The sequence below is a fragment of the Chaetomium strumarium genome (genome assembly GCF_033439665.1).
Source record: "Chaetomium strumarium strain CBS 333.67 chromosome Unknown B0T15scaffold_8, whole genome shotgun sequence".
Taxonomy (NCBI): domain Eukaryota; kingdom Fungi; phylum Ascomycota; class Sordariomycetes; order Sordariales; family Chaetomiaceae; genus Chaetomium; species Chaetomium strumarium.
Window position 1 is genome coordinate 907,924 of NW_026944436.1, and position 21,167 is coordinate 929,090.

General features: G+C 46.7%; 4 protein-coding genes across 4 annotated transcripts; 3 read left to right on the forward strand and 1 right to left on the reverse strand.

The window, feature by feature from the left end:
• Positions 1-381: 381 nt before the first annotated feature.
• B0T15DRAFT_497542 (uncharacterized protein) lies at positions 382-804 on the forward strand (the record flags this gene model as incomplete). Its single annotated transcript, XM_062867277.1, has 2 exons — positions 382-713; positions 780-804. The coding sequence occupies 2 exons, from the start codon at positions 382-384 to the stop codon at positions 802-804; spliced, it is 357 nt and encodes a 118-aa protein (XP_062717608.1).
• B0T15DRAFT_324695 (uncharacterized protein) lies at positions 634-2,307 on the forward strand. The gene is made up of 4 exons (XM_062864092.1): positions 634-713; positions 780-835; positions 923-980; positions 1,197-2,307. The coding sequence occupies exons 2-4, from the start codon at positions 805-807 to the stop codon at positions 2,176-2,178; spliced, it is 1,071 nt and encodes a 356-aa protein (XP_062717609.1). The 5' UTR covers positions 634-713; positions 780-804; the 3' UTR covers positions 2,179-2,307.
• A 14,721-nt stretch (positions 2,308-17,028) lies between these two features.
• On the reverse strand, positions 17,029-19,193 carry B0T15DRAFT_544775 (uncharacterized protein). The gene is made up of 4 exons (XM_062870103.1): positions 18,920-19,193; positions 18,564-18,861; positions 18,189-18,491; positions 17,029-18,127 (listed from the first exon to the last, which is right to left on the reverse strand). The coding sequence occupies exons 1-4, from the start codon at positions 19,051-19,053 to the stop codon at positions 17,312-17,314; spliced, it is 1,551 nt and encodes a 516-aa protein (XP_062717610.1). The 5' UTR covers positions 19,054-19,193; the 3' UTR covers positions 17,029-17,311.
• A 718-nt stretch (positions 19,194-19,911) lies between these two features.
• Positions 19,912-20,901, forward strand: B0T15DRAFT_442019 (uncharacterized protein; the record flags this gene model as incomplete). Its single annotated transcript, XM_062865932.1, has 2 exons — positions 19,912-20,164; positions 20,252-20,901. 2 exons carry the CDS (start codon positions 19,912-19,914, stop codon positions 20,899-20,901), a joined length of 903 nt encoding a protein of 300 aa, XP_062717611.1.
• Between the last annotated feature and the right edge of the window lie 266 nt (positions 20,902-21,167).

Here is a 21,167-nt window from a genome sequence, read left to right on the forward strand (position 1 = left end):
ATGTGAGGCTCCTGGTGTAGTTGACAACCACAGGCGGAGGTGATGTGTTCAGGGTCCCGTCTTGATCGACATCAGGGTCCATGTGGAGTGATGTCATACCATTGCATTACTCCCACCGGCTCCCAACATCCTCAGACCACCTGCCACCGAAGATTCTGGGCTCTTCTTACACTACAAGAAGTCTTCGCGTGGCATTCTCTTGCGCCGCAGCCGCCACCCGTTGCCCTGAGGAGTTGGTGATCGACGTGCCGCTTCGAACTAATAAACCCCAGCCGACATCCATCTTTACGACCGCAAGTCCCACCCCGATAAAGCGTATCGTGGTTATCAAACTTGATTACTTGCGCGACAGTTTTGTTGACATTATCTCTTTGAACCGAAATGAGCGAACACAGCCCGACGCGACCCGCAATAGAGCCCCGGCGGGCAAGCGAATCGGTGGCGGACAATGGCACCAGGACAGCCGAGGAACGGGGAAGGGAGCGGCAGAGCACAAGCGGCACAAGAGCCCGCAGTACCGGTGCTAACAGGCAGCTCGCGCGGCAACCTCCTGCATCGGCCCGGCATGTTGTTCGAGGAGTGGATGAGGCAGTGGCGCCGACGCAGCATCCACAGGACCGTAAAGGCGCCCCGGCAGTCAGGTTGGACATGGACCTGGACGTTGAAATCGACCTCAAGGCCAAAATACGTGGAGACCTCGAGCTGTCTATATTGTAAGCTCCCTGCCGCCATCGGCTTGGGTCGCTTGGATCGTTGGGAGATCGAACTGACACGCACAGGGACTCGGAGCAAACGCCGCGGTGAATGGCGCGCAAGGGACCGGATGCCATGCTGAGTGGGTCTGGGACTCTCCTGTGCTGGCTTACTGGAAGCCTCAACGATTTCTGGAGTACCTAGATTGATGCGTCCCAAACCTCCCCAGATCCTTTTGGAAGATCCTTCAACCACCCATACGCCCTTCGATCTGCTTGCATTTTGCGGTACGTCTCAGGACCATGCACATGCCAACCGAAACCTAGGAACCTTTGGAGTGGATCAGGGGAGGTGCATGTGGTGGTGGTGCCGTGGTCACCTGGTCACGCGACGCTACTGACTGATCCAACATGCGTCACGCATACACCCTCAAGTCGCGTGCACACGATGTTGGCTGCCTCGGGACGCGGACAGTGGAATTAAAACCAGAAATGTCAACCTAGGGCGAAGCAAGCAGCAATCAACATTTATCTACATTCTAGAACACCTCTACCATTTGCCAGAAAAATCGCGCCGTACAGTACAGTAAAGATCGGTCATCTTGACTTGAGCATCAACTCGTTCAACATGCCCTCATCCCGCCGCCGCAAGTCCCCCGCCCGCTCTTCAGGAGTGGCACCCGAGATCCTACACCAGCTCGGTCGATTAGCCCTCTCCTACTCCCTCAAAAAGCTGAGCGAACCGAGGGCGCAGGCGCGGCAGCGCGACCAAAGCGCCCGTCAAAGATCAAGACACAGTAAGACGCGAAACGGCTCTTCTGCAAGCAAACGAGGAAGCAGCAGCCGCGACATGCCGCGAAGCGACAGCAGCAGCAGCAGTGACGACCTGCACGGGTTGGTAAGTCAGCTGGCCGTTGGCGCGGTGGCCTTCGGCATCCGGCAGGTTGTGCGTCGGAGACGGGAGGCGAAGAGGCAGGCCGCCGCGGCCGCGCAAGCTACCGCGGCAGAACGAAGCGCCACCAGCGGACCCGACGCTGCAATCGACGGGGAGCTATCCGCCGCGCTGGACGCCGTCACGCGAGAGCTACAGGGCGCGTGTGAGTCGATCCGGCGGCTGGCGTACAGCGCGCCGCCGTCGCACCGGAACTGCGAGGTGAGGGACGCGCTGGCGGCGGATGCGGAGCGCCTGAGCGGCTCGCTTGCGAACATGCAGGCGAGTATTCATAATATGAGGAATCTGCATCCGCGGTTGGATGGGGCGAAATCTGTCGTGAGGGGGCGGAGTCGACGAGAGAGGGGTGAAGCTGTGGATCGAGATAGGGAGGTCAGCATGGCTGCGACCGGGGAGAGGGAGGCGCGGAGAGGGGGCAGGAGGAGCGGGAAAGATAGGAGGGAAGACTCACGGGGCGTGCGAGGACGTGGTGTGCAGCGAGGCATCGACCGACTCCATGATCAGCGCAGACGTAGTAGCTATTCGAGTAGATGAGAGGAAGGAACTCAAAGGAGGCCCATTTCCGGCCTTCAGGTAGTGGATCAATGCAGTGATGACCCAGATGCATCTACAATCTAGTACTGATCATGCGTTTGAGGAAGGCGCGACCTTGGGGTACCAAGTATGTGGCAGGAGCAAACCGGACCGTACCGCCATTTTAGCTGATCGATTTCCTCTGCGTCCTTTTGCATCGTGCTTTGGCATTCTTCAATTACTCCTGAGTCGTCTTCGTCCTCTTCCCTCTCCCGTTCCATGTCTCATCGCCATTGCCACATAGATGACCCAGTAACTGGTTATCAATCTCCATTTGATCCCATCCCACCTTCGTTCAAGGCTTGCATTTTTAACAGCGCCGCTGCCGTTCGGATCGATACCGTCTTTCTCCCACTTCCCAGTGCATCTTCGAGCAGTAGAGCTTCCGTTGCCCGCTCGCGAAGTGAACCTGTAGCAACAAGCTGACTACCTAGCGAGTGAGCAGACACACCCAGCCGCAGAGTCCCGGCAGCAGCAGCGAGTATGGCCTCTCCTCGGACGTCTCCGTCGCAGGAACTCTGTTTGCTCAAGTGGGACACCCAACCTTGACCTTAGCGAGGACTGCGAGTCCGACGGCCAAGACAAGGTATGCCTTCTGTCCCGAGCGGCTCAGACGCACGGGCTAGACGCAAGCAGAGCCCTGCGGACCAAGAATTGTCCAACTATCTGCACCTTTGGGTTTCACCGGCCGGAAGCGTGGGTAGCTTGAGATGAAGCGCGCGAGCAACGGTGCCCGCTGCCCGCCTTGTCAACATCTGTCGCCCTGTTGGAGACGGTTGCCGCGAATCAGGGGACACTGCCTGCACGGAATCGAAGCCAGTGTCCGCCATGCACACGTCCATGACTTAATTAGGGCTGGAGACAACACGCTCAAGCCATCAACATCCGGCTCAATCCCGAGGCCGATCTACTGTGTAGCAACACACAGAGCATCACAGCAAGCCCCCGCACTCGTGCTGGCCCCGCTCGTGAAACAAAGGGGCTAGCCCTATCCATACACCCTTCAACCAACCAAGACAAGCCCGCATGGCTCAGTGTTGGGCAACGTAAGATCTACCTCGTGCTCGGAAAGAACACGAGGTAGAAATTACACTTAGCTTTTTTCTTTCGGCCGCCTTGGCTCAGTTCTCTACGTTCATGCCAATGTCGTCAGTTGGATTCTGCCGTGGGGAAACCTCAAGCGCGAATTAGGTTGCAGAGACGCCGCTCAGATGGCTTTCGTTTGTACCTACTTGCTGTGCCTCCGAAAACGGCGATCAGCCTTCCCACCACGAGAGGGGGCTGGGTTTAGCGAAATGAGCCAAATTTTTCTATACCTCATTTTGTTAGCCGCGCCGATATAAATCCAGGTACCTCTCGCTTACCTGCATCGCGAAAGGGTTGCATAACACCGACCGGCTTAGCTACATATATACTATATCGCGTACTTATATGCCAAGATCAAGAAATCTAGTTAACTATAATATTAGTCTAATCTAACTACTTACATATAGCAATCGTGACGACTAGATGCAATTGAACAGGGTCAAGCCGGCTGTTGTTGTCATTCTATTTCATGAATCTAAGGTTGAGGAAAGAAAAGAGAAGTTCTGAGTCGGTGGCCCAGAACATTACACGAAGATATTCCTGATTTGTGGGTCATGTGACCAGTACTCCACAACAGCCGTCAATCAGGGAGGTTGTGGGTTCGACCCCAGCCTGGGGCGACACCCATACTGACCGTAACAAATAGTTAGAGTTTATTACCTTCTTATTCTTAATAGCTATAATAGCTATTACTGGACCAACTTTGAGCTTTATCATAAGAAAAATAATATTATTATATTCTATAACGTGGTTGATAAGCGAATGTTACAGACAAGCGAATGTCACACGAAAATATACCCTCTCAACTAAATTTATATTAATTCCACCAAAACAACTTAAAACCAAAGGAACTACTCAGAATTGTCTTTATCAGACGTTTCCACAATTACCTGACAGGTACACGCATTGTGGCTAGGTTCGCCGCAGGTGCCATAGCGCCGCGCGCGCGTCTCGACCCTTGGCCTCTAACCACTACCCACCTGTATTTCCTCCTTTATCTGCACCTTAATCTCTCTCTAACTCTCTAGATCCTGTGCATCCTATATAGAAAGCGATCCTTCTTGCCGGAGAAATTGTCTTTTAGTCCTCCGACGCTTGCTTAGTGCCTCATTTGCTGCTCGGAGACTTTAGTTCTCTGCTCTTAACAATACTAATTAATATATAACCTTAGACGTCCCTTTTACAAAGATATCAACCGCTCTTAAAATCTCAATCGGAGAGCTATTTTGATGCTAGGTAATTCGATTCTTAATAAGAGTGGACTATATAGAGGCTTTGGTTAGGTTGTTTAGGGTCTTAGAAACCTAGGTATAGGCATTGCTAGGCCGTAAGTTCGAGGGCGTTGTCGTCTTCAAACAGATGTCGAGCTAGGATATTACCTTCTCGAGATTAAGAGGAATAAATCTAGCACCTTTAAAACCCCCTTGAACATTTTCAGGGGTTAGGGCGGCCTAGAAAGCAGCATAGAATATAGGAAAGAAGTCCTTCTTAGTGATATGGGTTATATTTACCTATATCATACCCTCGATTTACTTGCTATATACCGTTTTAAGGCCCCCACAGGCCCTATCCCCTACTAGAAGGAGCCGAAAATGAACGACGTTCCAGATCTGGCACCCAATATTGAGATAGGAGAAAACTTCCCCCCTCCCTCTCAGGGCAATAGTAGCCAACTAAGGCTATATACAAGCCAGCATGCAAGCCAGAGGACCTCACCTACTATACCCAAGCTGGCCAAAACAACCAAGTCTACTAGCCACCTATATACATACGAGTATATCACTAGGCTTGTTAATGACCTACTTGCCCTAGTCTCCAAAGATAAGGGTAAGGCTTGGGCACTTGCAATGGAGATTCAACAAGCCTACCAACAAGCTTACTAACAAGCTACCATACCCTCCTCTCAGGCCAAGGCTGCAGCTACAGCTACGGCATTAAACCTACTTACCCTACGGAAGGTAGTAGCAGAAGAAGTGCGAGCGGCACTAAGGGAAACCAAACCAGAACAGGCCTAAGCTACCCGGACCTGGGCTGATATAGTCCGAGAACCACTACAAGGCACTATAGCCCAGCTAGCCAAGGTTATCCCAGCCAAGCAGAACTGCGAGATCCTTGTTCGGAGGGGCCATCTATCACCTGATCTAGCTAAGAGGACCTCTCTAGAAATTATCCAAGCCGTCAACGGGGCCTCTAGCCGACAAGGGGCTATTGCAGCTCGGAAACTGCCCAGCGGAGATATAGTAATCACCTTCAATAACCCGGATACCAAGCAATGGCACTCTACCAACCATGTCATGAACTAACCTGCAGAGGTCAGTGGGGGCCGACCTGCATGGTCAACGGGCGGCGCCCGCATCCAATCATTACGAGTCAGAAAGAACCAATGAGGATTGAGGAGATCAGGAACAATGCCAAGATCGATTGTTCCTGGGGAACAACGCCAAAAAGCATTGTTCCAGATAGAACAATAAGAACAACAATTGTTCCAAATGTTCCAAAGATCTAGGTACAGGATACCTAGGGGAGGAAGCTATATATAGTTCTACCATTCTGCTATTCATTCAAAGAGATAGCTTCCTCAGTGAGCAATTATAAGCAATAGCCTCTACCTATTGTACAGACATTGCGGCAAGCATTGTTATGAACCTTTTGGCTTTACTGAGACCTACAGTCCAACTAGCAGTTACCTTCGACCAGCGAACCCTTTCAAAGGCAGGACTGCCTATGGTTTCGTTATACGTTGCTCACTCCCTTTGACTCTATCACGGTTCAGATCGAAGATAATATCGACCATCATGGCGCCTCAGACACCTAGCACCCTGGAATTGCAGAGCCAGGCTGCGACCATATACCAGATACAGCAGGCTTTCGAGGCTCTCAACGCCAAAATCGCCTAGCTTAAGGCCGAGAATAGCTATATATAGCAGCTCGTCAACGAGGCCTATAATGGCAAGCCCAAGGATAAGGCTAAACTCGAAGCACCCCCTAAGTATGGAGGCGATAACGAAGGACTTACTAGATTCCTTATATCTATAAGGGCCTACCTTAAATACTACCTAGACAAGTTTATAGACGAATCTACCAAAGTTATATTTATCTCCTCGCGACTCGAGGGGAAGGTACTTCAATAGTTTGAACCTACCCTTAAGAATTGGCTAACTAATAGTACAGACACTTAGGACGATTTTACCATTGAAATTTTCAAATTATACGATAAATTTAAACAGGAAATCTAGAAGGTGTTCGGAGACTATAATAAGAAGCTCTATATATAGAAGTGACTTATATACCTAAGGTAGATAAAGTCGGTAGCTACCTATACTATATAGTTCTACTAGGATTTACTTCGGTATGAGATCAACGACGAAGGTCTTATATAGTTGTTCTATAATAGCTTGAAGGAAGAAATTAAGGATAAATTATATTAAAAGGACCGACCTAATATACTTAACGAATATATTACTATAGCTATCTATATCAACGATCGAATTTACACTAGGCGCTAGTAGTATAAGGGATATAGAACGTAGTCTATATTTGTTAAGGCCAATAACAAGAAAAAGCGATAGTATCTTAGTATAATATATAGTACCTATACTGGTCCTATAGATATCGATACTACCTAGTATAAGGATAAGGGATGAAAGGATAAGTCCTAAGCTATCTATTTTAATTGCAGTAAAAAGGCGTACTTTAAACGGGAGTACTATAGTAAAAAGAATTAAAAGTAGGTGCCTAGTAAGGAAAACGCTATAATCGACAAGTCAACCTGTATAGTTAAAATAGCTATAGTAAGCTATACTGAGGATAACTTCAATAACGTAATTGACTGAGATATAGCTGAAGGAAGTATCGACAACTTTTTTTAGTTAGGAAGCAATAGCCCCTATATTATATTTAAAAAACCTATTATAGGCTACGATATCGCTATTGCTATAGTATTATAATTTATAGAGGGTTAGAGATTCCAGTTGACCTAGAACGAAGAAGGTCAATAGAGGATATAATAATCGGATAACGAACCTATTAGCCCGAACCCTATCTTTCTTGCTTAATACCTCTAGGAGGCTAAGGAGGAACAAGCCGAGCTTCGAACAGTTACCTAAAGACTCGCGGAAGAAAAGGCTTAGACTATAAGCTAACTAGAATTCGTTAAGACCAAGTTAGTTAGGATCTAGGAAGGATAGTACTCGAACTTATAGGATGGACCGGCATAGGACTAAAGCTAGAATAGGAGAAATAGTAGAATTAAGAACCCTGAGGCTAAATATTAGAAGGCCTAGAACTAGCAAAGACTTAAGGGGCAAGAACTATAAGATTAGGATACTTTTTGGAATAAGAAGCCGTATAATAGCGTCGGGGATAGCAATATAGTATATATCTAGATTGGATTCGACTCGTACTACGAATCCTATAAATAAGACGCACTTTAACTCCAACTCTAGCGATATAACTATATCTACATCCTACAGTTCTAGTATATCGTGTATAAATGCCGATACTATTTTCGATTAAAATTTGACAACGACTTTTGGCCCAATAAGCCTACCGACCGAATGTCATGAATTAACCTGCAGCGGCCGGTGGGGCCGACCTGCGTGGTCTGCAGGCGACGCCTGCGTCCAATCATTCTGGTCCAGGAATGGACCAATCAGAAAAGGATCACACTTGGCATAGGGAAGACTTGGTGATCCAGGTATAAGGCTCACAGGGGGATCACTGGTGATCCAAGGTGATCCAGTATAAGGGATCACCGGGGGGAGGCCGTGATCCATAGGAAAGACCGTAGTATATAGGATAGCTAGACACTCGTTCTGGAGGACTCTGGGAGTTCTCCAGTGAGCAATACAAGCAGTAAAGTGGCCCTACCTTACTGTGCAGACATTGCGACTTGCATTGTTGTGAACCTTTTGGCTTCACCGAGACCTACAGTCCGACCAGCAGTTACCTTCGGCCAGCGAACCCTTTCAGAGGCAGGACTGCCTGTGGTTTCGTCACACCGAAACAGAGAACCTCGACTAGTCCTATAGGTTTAGGACATAGAGACCGGCACCGACTAGTTCCTATAGAAGGTCGAGAGGACCAATATATATGATAGAATCAGGGTAATACCGCAAAAAACCTAGCCAGAAGACTGCCAATAGTAGCCCAATAGCATTCGATAGTGCAAGAGCTAGGATTACTTAATCTATATATAAGCAAAGCTCCAAGAGCATTATAAACGCAAGATATATATATAAAGATAGATAACACCTCGCGAACGATAGCAGGAAGAAAGAAGAGCCAACAAAACCCGATAGTTATTCGAAGAACTCCTAAGACTTAGACCGTAAGATAGTAACCGAGAGGTATAGGAGGATAGGGACACCTATCCAAACGCTAGGACGGAATTAGGAAACAGCTTAGGGCCCTCCAAGGGGCCTAGAAACCACTAAATCCATTATAAAGACAATAGATCTATAGGTATAGGAGCGACTTATATACCTAAGACAGACAAAGTTAGCGGCTACCTATACTATATAGTTCTGCCACCCAAGGGGCTTGCAACAGGCTCCAACGAAGGTTCCGGAGGCTACGGGGCCGGCCCCAGAGCCCAGGAAAGCCAATAGACGTCGAAAAGGCCTCGGCTATAGTGGCCGAATGGAACGCCCAGGCTAAAGCCTTGGGCCCACCATTGGCTAAGACCTAGGATGACTGGGCATTATTAAGAGCTTGGGAGGCCAGGTGGAAAACCCAGGTCCAGGGACAGCCAACCAGGCTAGCCGACGAAGGCCTACCAACAGTTCTCTTCACAAACTAAGGCCTACGAAAACACCAAGGCCTTACAAAGGCCAAGAGCTCCCTACTAGTACAGGCCCGTATGGAGGCTATAGGCCTATGGGACTTTCTTTTTAAATAAAAGGCCCGTAACCAGCCTACCCTCTATTGCGAATGCGGGGAAGGCTGGGAGACAGTGGAGCACCTAGTAGTTTGGTGCTCTATACCACCTATACCAAGAATCTGGCCTAGGCAACTAATACGCACCCACCAGGACCTTAGCCTTGTTTTACAGGGCCTAGGCTACCGGAACCGAAGACTTCTGAAGAAGGTACTGGGTTGGCTAATGGACTCGGGCCGGCTAGAGGAATATAGGCTTGCTTGGAACCTCGATGAGGAACTGGAAGCTAGAGAGCCCGGCTAGCCACACCTGTGGCCACGGCTTAGCCGGGCTAGCACCCTACTAGCCGTTGGCCCAAAGCCTTCCCAAGGCCTTTTTCCTTACTTGCAGCAGCGTGTATCATTGAAACCATGTCTTTCCTATTACTTCCGACGAAGGTTTTTACCCGGCCTAAATGGTACGATTTTTTCCTTTGTATATAGCAGTAGAGGGTCCGGCACGCCTTGTAAATAGCTAGGAATAGCGGAGTAGGAGAATATATATATACCGTCTTAAGCGGGCTAAAACACCTAACATCAAGCGGCTAGAGGATATAAGACGAGTAGGTAGGTATACAAAGTATAATAATATTATTCTCCTTAACGTACATGATAAGCGAATGATACAGACAAGCGAATGACATACAAAATCGAACCTTCGCAACCAAAACTCTATCTGTCCTACCACAATAGCTCAAAACAATTGAAACTACTTAGTCTCATCTTCTTCAGATGTTTCTATAACTATCTGACAGGTGCGCGCATTGTGGCTGGGCTCCCTGCAGTTGCCATAACGCCACGCGCGCGTCTTAGTCCTCGGCTTCCGACCACTACCCGCCTGTGTTTCCTCCTTGATCTATACCTCCACCTCTCTCTAGCCCTGCAAATCCTATGCATCCTGTACACTAAGCGATCTTCCTTGCCAAAGATGTTGTTTCTTTGCCCTCCGGCGCTTGCTTAGCGTCTTATTTGCTGCTCGAAGGCTCTGGTTCTCTGCCTTCAACAATGCCAACTGATGCATTATCTTGGACGTCTCTTTCGCAAGGATATCAATAGCTCTAAGAATCTTAGTTGGCGAACTATTCTAATGCCGGGCAATTCGATTTCTAATGAGATTGGTCTATAAGAAGGCTTCAGTCGGGTTGTTTAGTGTTTTAGAGACCCAGATATAGGCACTGCTGGGCCGAGAGTTCGAGGGTGATGGTGTCTTAAGCCAGATATCGAGCTAGGAGATTACCTTGTCAGGGTCAAAAGGAATAAGTCCGGCGCCTTGGAAACCTCCTTGAATGTTTTCGTATATTATCGCCGCCTGGTAAGCTACGAAAAAGGCGGGAAAGAAGTCCTCCTTAGTGATATAGGTTATACCGGCCCGTATTATCTCCTTAACCTGCTTTCTATATACTACTTTAAGTGGGCTGAAACACCTAACATCAGCTAGCTAGAGGATATAAGATAAGTAGGGAGGCATATAGAGAGTAATAATATTATTCTCCTTGCAATAGATCTCGAAGTCGGTCGAGTAGTGGCTGTTATAGCCGTCGAGGATAAGGAGGCGATAAACCCCGGCTGTTCGAGCTTTAGTATGCTTATCGAAGTATTGAATCCATTCAAGGCCTCTCTTATTAGTTGTCCAACCATTCTTAGATATCGCGATAACCTAGTCCTTCGGCAATAGGCTGTTCTTGTACCAAGAGGAGAGGTAATATTTGCCCTGGATGATGATAAATGGTGGGACCGCCTAGCCAGTTGTATTGATGCCCTGGATCACTATTGCCCATTCCCGATTGCTAGGCTGCTTCGACTTTGCCCTGCCACGCCGTTCGGAGCTTATAACAACCATTGCGGTTGAGATAATATTTATCTGAAACCCGGTCTCGTCAAAGTTATAGATGTCTGCCTTCTAGATGCTATACTTTGCGATTATATTCCGTACAAATACGAACCAGCTATAAATGGTTTCTGGATCTTTGTATTTAGCCCTCTAGTAATCGTATTGCCGATTAAAATACGTAATAAATTATAGTTGCCGTTTGACGAAGTTATAAGCCTAATGCGTCCTAATGCGTCCCGTATTGCGTTCGGCAAGTAGTCGGTTGGCTATATCTTTTATACCAGACAAGCGGGGAGGAAATTCTTTCGTATCTAGGTCGAGGATATATTGAACAATTGTTAATTCTTCTAAATCAGTTAACTTCCGCAAGTTGGCGGGAATATCGCGTCGTGATTTCATACCGCGTTTGCAACGACTTATTTTTTAGTGATCTATATTATAGATCTTGCCAGTAGCTCGAGCGCTTAGATTCGGATTATTTTGCATTGCCTAAATGGCTAAGATCAACTGGGTATTATCGTTTTTATAATGCATATTTATATTATAAAGAGAATCAAGGAAGAAGCTAAGAGATATGTGAGTCTGATATCGTATGTCATTCGCTTGTCTATGTCATTCGCTTATTATATACGTTATAGTAAAGCTCGAAGTTAGTCGAGTAGTAGCTGTCATGGCCATTAAGGACAAGAAGGCGATGAACTCCAACTCTTCGAGCTTTGGTATGCTTGTCAAAGTGCTGAATCCATTCTAGGCCTCTCTCATTGGTTATCAAACCGTTTTCAGATATTGCGATGACCCAGTCTTTCGGCAATAGGCTATTCTTATACTAGGAGGAGAGGTGATAGTTGCCCTTGACGATAATGAATAGCGGGATCGCCCAGCTAGTCGCGTTAATGCCGTGGATTGCCATTACCCACTCTCGATTGCTAGGCTACTTTAAATTTGCCCTGCTATACCGTTCGGAGCTTGTAACAACTATTGCGGTTAAGATAATGCCTATTAGAAACCCAGTCTCGTCAAAGTTATAGATATCTATCTCCTAGATGCCATACTTTGTAATTATATTCTATATAAGTGTAAACTAGCCGCGATGTGACGAAACTACAGGCAGTCCTGCCTCTGAAAGGGTTCGCCGGTCGAAGGTATCTGCTAGTTAGACTATAGGTCTCGGTGAAGCCAAAGAGTTCACAACAATGCAAGTCGCAATGTCTGTATAGTAATATAGGGCTATCTTACTACTTATATTGCTCACTGGAGAACTCCCAGAGTCCTCTAGAATGAGTGACTATATACTAGCTATCTTCTTAGGTGCTTAGTGCTTCGATTCGGATGAGCACCTAGATGCTTATCGTTATATGCCCCTGATCACTCTGATCACTTATATCCTGCAGAGTGCTTAGCGATATTGGCACCTTAGTATCTTTGCCTATCTCTGACTGGTCTGCTTGATTGTCCAAATGATTAGCTCGGGACGTCTCTGTGTCTCCATATATGGCCGTCTGCCCTATAGCCTGCTGTTGGTTAATTCGTGACACGCGAATGATTTCTAGATCTTCGTACTAGGCCCTTTGGTAGTCGTATTTTCAATTGAAATGCGTAGTAAGCTCTAGGTGCCGTTTGACGAAGTTATATACCCAACGTGTTCCGATACGTCCCGCATTGCGTTCGGCAAGTAGTCGATTAGCCATATCTTCTATACTAGACAAGCAGGGAGGAAATTCTTTAGAATCTAGGTCGAGGATATATTGAACAATAACCGATTCTTCTAGATTGGTCAACTTCCGCGAATTAGCTAGAATATTGCGTCGTGATTGCATACTACGTCGCCGGCGGCTTAGCTTCTTATGATCTATATTGTAGATCCTACCAGCTGCTCGAGCGCTTAACTTCGAATTATTTTGGATTGCCAGAAGGGCTAGTTGCACCTAGGCCTCATTGCTTTTGTGACCCATATTGTATTGTAAAGGAAGATGAGAAGAAAGATAGAAGATATGTTAGGGTGAATTCGTGTGATATTCGCTTATCTGTGACATTTGCTTATCAACCACATTATATCTCTCTACTTATCTTATATCCTCTAGCTGCTCAATATTAAATATTTTAATATATTTATGATAGTATAACGTATATTATCAGCGAGTGACCCATATCAGCGAGTGACTCAGCTTAACAAACTTAGCAGGGCTGCAGGCTAAACCTTGATAAGAAAATTGTTAGGAGCGATATCAATTTCTTATCATATATTTGGATGTAGTCCTGCTAAATTTGTTAAGCTAGATCACTCGCTAATATGGGTCACTCGCTGATAATATATATTATAGGAAGTAGATTAAGGTGTTAATATAGGTAAATATAATCTATATTACTAAAAAGGATTTCTTTCTTATATTCTATACTATTTTTCAAGCTACCTTAACTCTTAAAAATATTCAAAGAGGTTTTAAGCTGCTAGACTTACTCTCTTTAATCCTAAGAGAGTAATTTTATAGTGTCACGAATTAACCAACAGCAGGCTATAGGGCAGATGGCCGTATGTGGGGATGGCGGAGCGTCCTGAGCTAATTATTTGAAACAATCAGGCGGACTAATCAGAGTTAGGCAAAGGTGCTAAGGTGCTAATGCCGCTGAGCACTTTGTAGAATGTAAGTGATCAGAGTGATTAGGGGCATATTATGATAAGCAACCAAGTACTTATCTAAATCGAAGCACTAAGCACCTGAGAAGACAGCTAGTATATAGTCATTCATTCTAGAGGACTCTGGAAGTTCTCCAGTGAGCAATACAAGCAACAGCCTCTACCTATTATGCAGACATTGCGACTAGCATTATTGTAAACCTTTTGGCTTCACTAGGACCTATAGTCCGACTAGCAGTACCTTCGACCGGCGAACCCTTTCAAAGGTAGGACTGCCTATGGTTTCATCACACATAGCTCGATATCTATCTAAAGATGCTAATACTCTTAAACTCATGGTCCGGCAGTATCTATGCCTAGGGTTTTAAAACTTTAAATAACCTAATAAAAGCCTCCTTATAGTCTACCCTTATTAAGACTTAAATTACTGATATTAAAATAGCTCTTTAACCAAGATTTTAAGAGTAGTTAATATATTTATAAAAGTAATAACGTGGTTGATAAGCAAATGCTCTAGATAAGCGGATGCTCCATAAAGTTGCACCTATATAACAAAATGTATATCAATCTCACCAAAACTGCTTCAAACAAATGAAACTACTCGGAATCGTCTTCCTCAGATGTTTCCATAACTATCTGACAGGTACACGCATTGTGACCAGGTTCGCCATAGGTGCCATAGCGCTACGCGCGCGTCTCGACCCTCGGCTTCCGACCACTACCCGCCCATGTTTCCTCCTTTATCTGCATCTCAACCTCTCTCTCACTCTGCAAGTTCTTTGTATCTTATACAGTAAGCAATCCTCCTTGTTAGAGCTGTTATTTCTTAGCCCTCTAACGCTTGCTTAGTGCCTTATTTGCTGCTCGGAGGCTTTGGTTCTCTGCTCTTAACAATGCCAATTGATATATAACCTTAGACGCCCCTTTCGTAAGGATATCAACTGCTCTTAAAATCTCAGTTAGAGCGCTATTTTAATGCCGGGCAATTCGATTCTTGATAAGAGCGGACTGTGAAGAGGCTTCGGCTAGGTTGTTCAGGATCTTGGAAACCCAGGTATAGGCACTGCCAGGGTAGGAGTTCGAGGGTATTAGTGTCTTTAGATGGATGTCGAGCTAAGAGATTACCTTCTCGCGATTAAAAGGAACAAGTCTAGCACCTCGAAAACCTCCTCAAATATTTTCAGATATTATAGCAGCCTAGAAAGCCGTATAGAACATAGGAATGAAGTCATACTTGGTAATATAGGTTATACTTACCTATATTATCCCCTCGATCTGCTTGCCGTATGCCATCTTAAGCGGGCTGAAACATCTAGTATTGAGTAGCTAGAGTATATAGGATGAGTATGGAGGTATATAGATATAATGAAACCATAGGCAGTCCTACTTCTGAAAGGGTTCACCGGTCGAAGGTATCTGCTGGTCAGATTATAGGTTTCAGTGAAGCCAAAAGGTTCACAATAATGCTTGCCGCAATGCCTGCACAATAGGTAAGGACTATTGCTTGAATTGCTCACTGGAGAACTCCCAGAGTCCTCTAGAACGAGTGACTATATACTGGCTATCTTTGGGTGCTCTCATGTGCTCTATAGAGCTCTCTAGAGCTCGGTGCTCTGTTGACTCCATCGGGAGCTTCTATTCCCTCGCGCTGATTGGCTTAGCTCCCTAAGCTCTTGTCTGCTCTCTAGAGCACCTTAGAGCTCCTTCTTATTGGTCCTAAATGATTGGTTCAGGTGCGCCCTGCGCCACCCGTCAGGTTGTCCCACCTACAGCTGTCTTGTTGGCTTAATTCGTAACAATAGAGTATAATAATATTATTCTCCTTATAGTAGACCTCGAAGTCAGTCGAGTGGTGGCTATTATGGCTGTCGAGGATAAGAAGGCGATAAACCCTAGTTATATAAGCCCTAGTATACTTATTAAAGTATTGATTCCATTTAAAGCCTCTCTCGTTAGTTGTCTAACTATTCTCAGATATCGCAATAACCTAGTCCTTTAGCAATAGGCTGTTCTTATATTAAGAGGAGAGGTAATATTTGCCCTTGATAATAATACATACTAGGACCGCCTAGCTAGTTGTATTGATGCTCTAGATTACTATTGCCTACTCCCGATTGCCAGACTGCTTTGACTTTGCCCTACCACGCTATTCGGAGCTTATAATAACTATTAAGGTTGCAATAACGCCTATTAGAAACCTAGTCTCATCGAAGTTATAGATGTCTACCTCCTAGATACCATACTTCGCAATCGTATTCCGTACAAGCGCAAACTAGCCCCGAATAATTTCTAGGTCTTCGTATTAGGCCCTCTAGTAGTCGTATTTCCAATTAAAATATATAGTAAGCTTAGGGTACCGTTTGACGAAGTTATATACCTAATACGTTCTAATATGTCCCGCATCGTGTTCAGCAAATAGTCGATTGGCTATATCTTCTATACCAGACAAACAAGGAGGAAATCCTTTGGAATCTAGGTCAAGGATATATTAAACAATAGCCAATTCTTCCAAATTGGTCAACTTCTATAAATTAGCTGGAATATCGCGTCATAATTATATACTATACCTATAATAGCTTAGCTTGGTATAATGAACTATATAGATCTTAGCCGTAGCTCTTAGGCTCAAAGTGGAGTCTTTCTCAAGAGCTTAGAGAGCTAAAATTATCTGGCATTTGTCATCTTTTAGATGCATGTTGGGTTATAAAGAAAATGTATGTGAGGAGGAGGTATTATATAGGCGTGGTAGAGTGGAGCATTCACTTCTCTAGAGCATTCGCTTATCAACCACATTATCTAAAGTTATATATTAGTTAATATTATTATAGATAAAGAACTAAAGCCTCTAAACTATAAATAAAGCGCTAAATAAATGCTAGAGAACTATAAAACAATGGCTACATGTGACAGTAGAACCCACCGTACTATAGTATAGGCCATTGCTTAGCCATGTGCTCAGCTTCCGGTGCATGCATGCATGATTGGTCAGCCTGGTTGGTGCCCCACCTTCCACACCTGGGCACGTGCCCCACATTCTGTATTTAGACTTCTTCGCATCTTGCAGTCTTCGAGGATTCCTTTCCTCCTGCAAGTTCAGTATTCTTGCAATACAGTCAGTTGCCCACCAGAGCCTTGAGCCTGGCCTGCGACGACAGTCACCGTGACACTAAGCTTTTATTTACTGCTCCTTGCCCTAGACTATCTGGCCGGGGAAATACAAAATTGACGTCGTACCACCTTGCGAAGAGTTTCCATCTAGATTTCCGTTGGATTCTACCGACTTATAGAGTACCGCCTTGTCCCAAGCTGTTTCCGATCGTTCTCCTAAGCGTTCCTGAGCAGCCCCTGACGGGACCTGAGCAAAAGCGGCGAGGGGTGTTGGGAGCAGCCGGGGGCTGACGAGGGCAACTTTTGGGTAATGCAACAGAATAGAATGAAGGTTGTGGGTTCGAGCCCGACCCAGGGCACCTGCGTAACCCACGTTATAAAGACAATCCCAAGTGTGTAAAAACCTTTAGCTATGTTATCTTACTGAGATATTTAACGTACCCACGTAACTAATTCAAGGACGTTCGTTTCTTTCTTGTTTTTTATTTTTCCGTTTTTTGTTGAGTATACCTAGAAAATCAAGATAGCTCTTGTACCGCGAAGGCCATCACAATATCTTCAAAATCTCCGAGGGAGTGGCGAGTCATGACTCTTCTCACATCCGCTGCGACATCGAAGTCGACGTGCTTCTCGAGCCCTTTGCTTTCATGGGGAATCGCAGCACCATTTGCCTTCTTGACATAAGTAACGAGGTACTCGCGATAGGGTTCACCGACTGCCCGTTCATTCCAATTTTCCAAGGGAGCACGAGTGACACCAAGCGCGGCCGTTCGATACGCTTCATCTGGTTGCCACTCCTCTGTAGAAATACCTTGAAACTCGGGAGCGCTCTTCGCTTGGAATTGGGCTTGGTGCCGCCTTAGCGGTTCTGTGATCTCATACCAGAGACGCAAGTCATCCGCCGGGGCGTGGATCCAATCGAAGTTCACTCTAGTCATGGCAGATGATTCGATGTGTCCATTTCCTGGAAGAATGGTCTCTGGTACAGCGCAAACGAAGATTGGGCCTCCGCTCTCCCTCATCCGTACGAAACTGCCCAGCCTAATGGTTCCTCGAATGGCGTTCTGCATTGACAACGGCAGACGGTAAAACCTGCGCGGGGCTTTCGCCTCGGCTATGGGCGCTGACATGCTCGTTGGGTCATTACCCGGCGCTTGTGTAATGAGTGTCCTGGGCTTAGCGTCCGCGTGAAGTTTGCAAACCCACCGCCTGAGCAAGGTCGATATCAAGTTAAAGGCTTCGTCTTTTGGCCGAAGCTTCGTCATGCTGAAATGGTCGCCGATGACGGCGATTGGTCTGAACTCAGGAAACAATGCCCATTCGGAAGATAAGGACTAACCCATACCAGTCAGTACACCTTGTAGAATGCGTTATACTCAGGAGTTTCGTACATACAAGATTCGCGTTCGGGAGGGGGGAGGTTGCAAAGCAACCAGCGACTCTCAACTTCGGCGAGCTCCGCTGACAGTAGGTCCTGAACCTGTTTTGCATGCAAGACAAGCGGCAAAATTCTTCATCCCACGGACCCCAATGCACTGACTGAGCCGTTTCTCCTCGAAGGACACTGACTTTTGTCGCGGACAAAACAGCCCACTCCGCAAGTCCGGCACTAAGATGGGGTGTGTCGAAGAGGAAAGCCCCGTGCCTGCGCAAAATTGGGGTTCTAGTCACATCCGCGCCCCAAGCGAGGACGATAGCCTTGATTGCGCTCGAGGTCAGTTGACAGCTGCGCCCACGTGGCTAGTTCGCGTCGGAATCCGGGGACTGTACCTGCTCGTACAAGAGGCCGCCGTACCCGTGGGCAAAGAATATCACAGGCCGATCATCTTTCCCGTTTTTACCAACGCCGTGAATTGGATCTTGTAGGCTCGACAAAAAGTCTTTTGCACGTCTTTCGAGTAACTGGTGGTCGAGGAAGTCGCCCAAGGCATCGAGTTTGCCGCAGTTATAGGCATAGATGAGAATACGAGCGGCGTCCGGTAGAAGCTTGTCCACCCAGAACTCAGTGGAATGGGGCATCATCCATGGCGCTTCTCGGTCTTCGGTAAGATCATGTATAAATACAAGACTGCAACGGAAAACGATGAGTTATGGAGCATGTAAAACCTCTCGGAACGGAAACTTACTCAACCGCAGGGCATTCGACCCCAACGGCTTTGGGACCGCGGAGTTCGATTATGCCGGGTTCATTGTTGGGAAGTGCGTTATTGGAAGGCTCATTGCTACTAGCATAAACCAGTTCCTTGAGCCAATCCAACATCCTGGCAAATCGAAGAGAGGTTGGGCCAGATTCTGGGTCGGAGTGTCATGGTATCTCACACTCTCTCCAGTGCAGCTCCCCAGCCGTATCTTTATATATTACCTAGGTAGCTTGGTAAGGTACTCATCAAAGTGGCTGAGCATAAGAGGCATGCAGCAATGAGTCATGTTCCCGGTGAAGATGGGGTGGGTGGAGCCCAGAGCCGTCTACCCCACAGTCGGGCTCCACTAGACTCTTAAGCAATTTATTTAAAGTACCTGCCGGCGCACAACGAACTTCACAGCTAAAGTGTTCCACGCCAGAACTGGCTGTCCAGATTTGGCAACCAATGCAGGGCATGTAATATCTTTAAATGCAGCCTTTGTCTAGTACACTACAGGCTGTCTCTATAAAGTAGAGCATGTATCATACACGATACAGAGAGCGTCAACTTGAACTTACCTTTTGTGTGTACGCCGTGTACTAGGTTCCAGAACCTGAGACAACCCTGTCCCGGGGAGCCGGGAGCATACGAGCGTTATGAGTTTGCGTCAATGAATTCAAGAGCAGCCTATCACGTACGTAACAGAGCACGGAGCTACGTCATGATCGAGAGAATACTCTATAAACCTCAAGCCATTTCTAATATATCGCCTCATCGAGATCTCCGTAGGACTCGATGACGTACATCATCGTAGTTCACAAAGGAATTGGTCAGATTGCTTCCTTCCCTATTCAGGACGCTGTATTTATCTTTTTGAGACGTATCTAAATAAAGGGCATATGTGATTGCTTATCTTGAAGCACCGAGCATGAACTTGAGACCTTCAGATCCGCCTTGCTCGAGTGACGAAGAGATATCCCCCAGCAGCTAGGAAAATGGCTACGACTTATTCGGTACATCCTGATCGGGCGAGACTTATTGTGTGCTGCGATGGCACAGGAAATTCGGAATATTTACCGGAACCCGGGAATCCTCGAACCAATGTATCGCGCATCTCGAGATCGATTACGCCCAGACTAGCTACTGGTCATGGCCGACAGGTAGTGTTGTATATGTCTGGAATCGGCACCGCTCCCGGCGGTCTGTTGAGCACACCACAAAATCTGTTGAAGGGGACGTTTGGAATGGGTTTGTTTATATTCCAGAATCCTCAGTCACTTATTCACGATTCCTCGCTGTGACGGCGCCACTAATGGGGGTGATGGTTCTTGCCAGGATTCGATGACAAAGTCAAAGAAGGCTACTCATTCCTCTGCCATAATTATAATGAGCAGACCGGGGACGAGATCATTCTTATCGGTTTCTCGAGGGGGGCCTTTGCTGTAAGATGCATTGCAGAATTAATTGCCAGCATCGGACTTCTTCAAAAGACTGATCTCCCCGAACTTTCTCGCGTTTACCCCCTCTGGAAAAAGGGGGAAGATTTCCGTATACAGGCGCGGTCTAGACACGCTCGTGTTAAGGTCTGCGCACTTTGGGATACAGTCGCGTCATTGGGCTTTCCTCGTTTCTCACGTTCCCCTTTTTCTTCTCCAGAATCTGGCCCTCTTGCCCCCGACTCACGACCTTGCCACATTGTTGACACTTTCTTTCAAGCTCTATCCCTACATGAACACCGTTGTCCTTTCCAATCGATCGTGTGGGAACCGCAGTCGTATGGAAGTTGCCAGTTAGAGCAATGCTGGTTCATGGGTAACCATTGTGATATAGGGGGTGGGGAGGAAAAGGAGGCCCTAGCGCACTTTGCCTTGGCCTGGATGATAACCAAGCTCCGGCGATATGTCGATTTTGATATGAAAAGGCTCTGCTGGGCCCAGATGAGCAGCACGAGCTGGAGGGTGGAAGGTAAGTACATCATACTATAGCGCCTACAGTCGGCGATATTGACGACTTTCAATAGATGCCGCGAGACTGGAAACCCGAGAGTCAAGAACCAAGAGATATTGGCTCACGGGGTCTGAATACAGGCAACCACGGTGCCGGTTCTGGAATCGCGGGCGTCTTGTAAAAACACCTGCGAGCGTCCTGTCAGCCGAGACAATGCACTGTTCCGTCCGCTTCCTATCAGACAAAGGGCTTGTTGAACGGCCTTACTCTCTGGAAAATAGCGGTGACCCACTTCGCCTTCCCA

Excerpts from the sequence above, each read along its gene's own strand:
- B0T15DRAFT_324695 (XM_062864092.1), top strand. The coding sequence starts at position 805 with ATGGCGCGCAAGGGACCGGATGCCATGCTGA. Across the intron at positions 836-922 it reads GGGACCGGATGCCATGCTGA|ATCCTTTTGGAAGATCCTTC; the intron begins GTGGGTCTGGGA and ends AAACCTCCCCAG. Across the intron at positions 981-1,196 it reads CGATCTGCTTGCATTTTGCG|GGCGAAGCAAGCAGCAATCA; the intron begins GTACGTCTCAGG and ends ATGTCAACCTAG.
- B0T15DRAFT_544775 (XM_062870103.1), bottom strand. The coding sequence starts at position 19,053 with ATGTTGGATTGGCTCAAGGAACTGGTTTATGCTAGTAGCAATGAGCCT. Across the intron at positions 18,862-18,919 it reads GTCGAATGCCCTGCGGTTGA|TCTTGTATTTATACATGATC; the intron begins GTAAGTTTCCGT and ends TTTCCGTTGCAG. Across the intron at positions 18,492-18,563 it reads GCGGCCTCTTGTACGAGCAG|GCTATCGTCCTCGCTTGGGG; the intron begins GTACAGTCCCCG and ends AGCGCAATCAAG.